Raw genomic sequence first — 6,334 nt, forward strand, 5'->3', positions numbered from 1 at the left:
CTCCATTTAAGATAGTCTATTTTATCCAGTAATCAACAAAGAATCCCCTCCACCCCCCTTTAGTATGGGTTCTTTCCCTTAGTCTTTTACAGTAGTGGTCCTATGCAGTATTTCTCTTATTGTGCCTGACTAATTTCACTCCCAATTCATAATTTGAGCGTCTTCCATCTTCAGGGTTATCTTATGGCACTATATCTGACAGTGTACCACTGCTAATCATAAAGTTTTCACATTCCAGCACTCACTATATCTGATAGCTTTGCTCTGCTATTTATAATGTTTTCCATGACTAACCAGAAATGATTCACCTCTCCTTCTTCCTAATCTGTCTTAGTTTGGGAGCTCCACTAAAACCTTTGATTAGTGGTGGTGGCTGTGTGCCATGGAGTCGGTTCCAACTCATAGTGACTCTGTACAGGGTTTCTGAGGCTGTAAATCTTTACGGGAGTAGAAAGTCTCATCTTTCTCCCGCGGAACAGCTGATAGTTTCGAACTGCTGACCTTGCGATTCACAGCCCGATTTGTAACCACTACGCTACCAGAGCTCCTTAAAACTTTTGATGAGTACGTACAAAAATCTGATTATTTCTTAAACATGTGAAATAACATCAGTGTTTCATGCTATTCTTTATTGTGGGGTTCTGTTTTAGTGTTTCTTATTTAAAATCTTTTACGTTTTTTCTTTGTTGGTAGTCTCAAGGTCGATATGAGATTATGCTAAGTCTACAGAATATTTTAAGTGGACTAGGAGCTGCTGCTACACCTTGCCACAGGGATATTTATAAAGCTGCTCGATCATGCTTAACAGATAGATCCATGGCAGTTCGTTGTGCTGCTGCAAAGGTAAAATTTAAAAGTAGTCTTTGTAAAAATTCATATAAAGAAAATGAAATCATTTCATCTATTTATCTATGAAAGTCTTAATAATGTTTCTTGGTGTAATCGAATAGGACTATCTCATTTTAACATGTAAATAAATTGAGACTCAGAGAGATTTGTGAGTTTCCAAGATTTTTCAGGTAGTTTGCAACATGTCAAAGGGGTGAGAGTCCAAATTTTCTGTTTCTAATATTGATTCCACTCTACTGTGCTGCCTTCCTGTAATTGTGGAATTTAAGATCACCTTAGAAGGTTTGATATTGTTTGAAAGTGATTTTTTGTTTTATTCTATTTTGTTTTTAATCAGGTCTTAACATAATTGTTGTTGTTGTCGTTAAGTGCTGTTGGGTCAGTTCCAACCTATAGCGACTCTATATTGGGTTTCCGAGGAGTGGCTGGTGAGCTTGAACTGTGGATTTTATGATTCAAACCAACTTTACAGTCTAGTGCATTAAACCCACAGTGGATTGATAATGCAAAAAAGTTGTTTTTATGTATTAATACTATTCTTACATTGCTCATAACCAACAGATTAATACTATTCTTACATTGCTCATAACCAACAGATTAATTCATTCATTAACTCATAACCAGCAGACATATAAATAGGTCCTCCTTCCTCCTTCCTCTTTTTGAACAGTGCCTTATGTAGTATCATTTTAACTTAATTTCACAGCTGTTCCTGCAGCTGTTTTTTTAGATACTTTGAATTTGTATGTTTTTTCTGTTAGATCTTAATAGTTTTAACAGCTTATATAGATGTGAACTTGAAGTGTTTTTTTTGTTTTTTTCTTAATTTCTTTTTTTTCCAATTGAATAGTGTCTCCTTGAACTTCAGGATGAGGCTGTCTTTATGTGGAGCACAGACCTGGATAGTGTTGCCACACTGTGCTTTAAATCCTTTGAAGGTTCTAGTTATGATGTGCGGATTTCTGTTTCAAAGCTGCTGGGCACAGTCTTGGCTAAAGCTCTAATTTCTGTACATCCAGGAACAGGTAAAATTCATGTAATTATTTTTAGAATGTATTCGGTAATTTTTTCCTAGTTGAGTTAAACAGTCATTTGCAGTATTATTGCTACCCATTATTACTTAAGAAAAAAGTCAGGGTATAAACTAATTTCAATGTGTAAATGTTGTTTTAGGTCATAAGACTCCATTCTCAAGCAATTCAGTAAATATTTGAAGAAAAAAATAATGAACTCTTCAAGTAGTGTGCTTTATCTGATTACTGTCTTCCTTTCTGTTATGTCCCATTTTTAAAAAGTAAACTATGATGTGTTTATCCAATAAGAAATATGATCTAAAACTTGAGACTTTCTTTTAAGCATCATGCATCTCTATTTCTGTCTTGCCCTTTTCTGGGTTAGTGTAAGGGAGCATTAATTAATGTAGATCATTCCAAATAACAGCTTTTTGACATTTACTGGTTTTTGGCAGTTTGCTTTGTATTTGTTTTTTTATTTCTTCTTTATACATTTCTAGACAGTAAGCAAGGATGGAAGATTCTTTAAAGGCAAAGGAGTTTTGCCTGTGTTTATTGTGTAGTAGTCCCCGGGAGGTGCAAATGGGTAAACCCTCGACGAATAGCTGAAAAGTTGGCAGTTTGAGTTCACCGTGAGGTACCTTGGGAAATAATCACAGAGATCTGCTTCTGAAAGATCATTATTGAAAATCCTATGGAACATTCTACTCTGCACATGTGGGATAGGAATCTACTCAGTCTACTCAGTGACAGCCTATAATGTATATAAATCATTATATAAAAAGTTTAGTTTTGCCATTTGGACTCCAAAGATTCAACTCTTGCAAAAATGAAAATGTAATTATTTGTATTAAATTGCTGCAAAAGACCCACCTCTTTAAACTGAAACAGAAAGGTGTTACTTTGAGGACTAAGGTTTGTCTGATCCATACCATGATATTTTCAGTTTCATCATATGCTTATGAAAGCTGGACAATGAATAAGGAAGACTGGAGAATAAATGATGTATATGAATTGTGTTGGGGAAGAATATTGAATATATCAGGGACTGCCAGAAGAACAAGCAAATCTATCTTGGAAGAAGTATAGCCAGAATGTTCGTTAGAAATGAGAACAGTGAGACTTTGTCTCATGTACTTTGGACATGTTCTCAGGAAGGACCAGTCCCTGAAGAAGGACATCATGTTTGGTAAGGTAGAGGGTCAGCCAAACAGATGTAGACCCTCAGTGAGATGGGTGGACACAGTGGCTGCAACAGTGGACTCAAACAGAGCAACAGTTGTGAGGATTGAGTCTAGAAACCAACTTCAGTGCTCCTAACACTACTACCACCTTACTCCTCAAATATTCTCAAACAGCACTAGTGGTATAATCTGAGAATTTATAGGAAATGCAAACACCCAACCCCCACTCAATTTTATAAAAGTACTCATTATAACTAAATTTCTGGATACTTTGTATGCACATTACAGTTTCAGAAGCATTGGTCTAAATTTTTTTCATTGCTAGGTAAAAGAGTATTCAAGTTTTTATTCTAAAGTATTGTTTCTTAGCTGGAGATGAGAGAAGTCAGGTGGACCTACCTATCTCCACTTGAGACTCCTAGTTTAAAATTTATAAGATGATTTTACTATGATTCTTCTTGAAACTTAGTCTTTTTTGTTTACTTGGGAGAGGGGCTGCGGGGAGAGGGTAGTCACACACACACACAAAAAATTTGGTCAGTATTTAATGGGTTAGTCTGAAATGACTAAAGAAAGGATATGTTCATTTAAACCCTATTGAAAATGTAAATTACTCTTTTCTGAAACTATGATTAGACTAGCATATAGTTGAAGAAAAAACAACAATGCAGACTTTCATAATAAATATGAACTGTTTTTAACCTATGATGTTTTATACAATAGCACTAAACTAATAGAATTTTGTAGTCCAACTAAGTAAGATAAAGAGCAGCTATACCAACACTAAAAAACTTTGGCTTAATCTTTTGTTAAACATTATTTTCTCTTACATCTGTAAGTTCAAGTTGTATTTTAACTGCGTTATTTATGTGCAACTAAAAAGTGATCTATATCTAATAGATTTTTTTTTAAGTAGTCATGAGGAGTTGACAATATAGCACTTAATAATTTGGAATATAAATATGGTGGTTTGTATAACTCAGTAAAAATATGCCAAGATTATGAAGTAATGATTTTGAATTATTTTCCTAGTAAAACTGTCAGATTTTGTCACCTTATATGTGTGTGTATGAAAGAGTGATAAAATACAGTGTGTTCAGATGAATGGTCCATTGAAAGGCACGTGGAAGTTCATTGTACTATAGCAGCATTTTTGAAATTTTGATTTTTTCCAATAAAAAGCTTAGAATATATATGTATGTATATCCAGAATTCATCCACTGTACTGCCATCACTTTGATCTAAGATCCATCACCTCTTGCTTGAATTAACTAAATTACTCCTATAATTAATCTCCCTACTTCTGTCCTTGTTCCCTTCCATAGACTGTTCTTAACACAGCAGAAGATTGACAGATTATATCACTCCTCTCTGCCTATTTTAATGTTGCTCAGTTCCATCGAGTCAGTTCTGACTCATAGTAACCCTGTGTACGGTTTCTGAGGAGCAGCAGGTGGGTTTGAACTGCCAACCTTGTGGTTAGTAGCCTAGTGCTTATCCTATAGCACCACACCAGGACTCCCTTTTCTGCAGAAAACACTCTTTTCCCTAGATGCATGGCCAAGTCCTTTAACATCCTCAGTGTTCAAATATTCTGCAATGAATCCTAACCTAATGACTCTATTTAAAATCTCAAATAGTTGCCCATACCTTCCTGATCTCATTTACCCTGTTCTGTCTTTGTGATGACTCTTAATCAATACCAGGTATCTATATGCTTATCATTTACTACAAGGGTAAGTCAAAAGTATTGCTACAAAATCACAAAGACATTTATTAAAAACATAAAAATTTGAAGTTATTGTTTCTCAAAATATTCTCCATCTAGCTCTAATAGGGAGTCTTGGTATGGCATTGTGAGATAATGCACTGGGCTGCAAGGTCAATTTGAACTGCAAGGTTGGTGGTTCAAATTTACCAGCTGCTCATTGGAAACCCTGTACACACTCGCTATGAGTTGGAACCGACTCCGTGGCACTTAACAGCAACAACAAGGTCTATATACATTTGAAACTATGATTTCTATCTCTCTAATCCTTCCCTCCACCACTTGTCTGTCAGGTGTTGCATTTTGGTGGCTTGCGTGTTGCTGTGGTGCTGGAAATTATGTCACCACTGTTTTAAATACCAGCCAGGTCAGCCATTGTAGACAGGTTTCAGATGACTTTCCAGTCTAAAACAGAGTAGGATGGAGAGGCAGACTGTTTCTGAATGTTTAACCACTGAAAAACATGAATAGAGTAGTGGAACACTTTGAGATAGAACCAGGATATTCAATACTGAAATATTATGAAGAGCACTAGGATACTGTCAGATACAGTGCCAGGAAATGAGCCCCTCAGGTTGGAAGGCACTCAGAATATCGCTGGGGAAGGATTGCCTCCTCAAGGCTTTAAAAAGTTTGTGAAGAAATGGAATTGAAACAATGAATTTTTTCCTTGAACTTTTTGAAGTTCCCTTTTATATATGTTTCATCCATTTCAAAATAGTTTTTCATTAATTTTTTTCTTTTAATGGAAGATTATTTTAAATTACATTATTTACTTTGCAAATATCTATGGAATTTTTAGTTCTCTTTCTGTTACCGACCTATCATTTGATTCCTTGTTAGAGAATATTCTGTATATATCTTGAATCCCTTTTAATTGAGACTTTTTATGGTCAGTTTGTAATCTGTCCTAGTAAGTATCTTGTGTGTACTTGACGGGAATGTGCTCAACTCTTGTTTACACATGTTTTATAAATGTCCATTAGATCAGATTGGTAAATGAAGTTGTTCATGACTTCTAAATTGTTACTAGATTTCTGTCTAGTTGTTCTATTAATTTGTGAGTGGGGACTACTTCATTCTGGTTTTAATTGTGGATTCAGCAGTAGTGTTTAATAATACAGTAGTGTTCAAAAAAATAAATAAAAAGAATTACCTCCTCAGAGTATAGTTAACTGTGATGATACAAATGGAGTAAAGCCTTCGGAACCTTCATTTGCTGATGGGCACAACTCAAAATGAGAAACAGCTGTAAATATCCATTAATAATTGGAACATGAAATATAAGAAGTATGAATCTAGGAAAATTGGTAATTGTCAAAGTTCAAATGGAATGCATGAAAATCGATATCCTAAACACTGGTGAGCTGAAATGAGCTGATAATAAACATTTTGAATCTGACAATCATATGGTTTACTGTGCATATATTACAAATTTAAGAGGATTGGCATCACATTCATTATCAAAAAGAACATTTCAATATCAATTTTGAAGTATAATGCTGTTTGTGATAGGATAA

General features: G+C 34.9%; 1 protein-coding gene across 1 annotated transcript in view; it reads left to right on the plus strand.

Annotated features, from left to right (window-relative positions):
* HEATR5A (HEAT repeat containing 5A) overlaps nt 1–6,334 on the plus strand; it is a 166,834-nt gene that overhangs the window by 16,127 nt on the left and 144,373 nt on the right. Inside the window, exons 4-5 of the mRNA XM_006835364.1 lie at nt 694–843; nt 1,700–1,874. Of these exons, the coding sequence (XP_006835427.1) occupies nt 694–843; nt 1,700–1,874 (325 nt within the window). The remainder of the gene's footprint in view (nt 1–693; nt 844–1,699; nt 1,875–6,334) is intronic.

Source organism: Chrysochloris asiatica, unplaced genomic scaffold (genome assembly GCF_000296735.1).
Source record: "Chrysochloris asiatica unplaced genomic scaffold, ChrAsi1.0 scaffold00017, whole genome shotgun sequence".
In the NCBI taxonomy this organism is placed as follows: Eukaryota; Metazoa; Chordata; class Mammalia; order Afrosoricida; family Chrysochloridae; genus Chrysochloris; species Chrysochloris asiatica.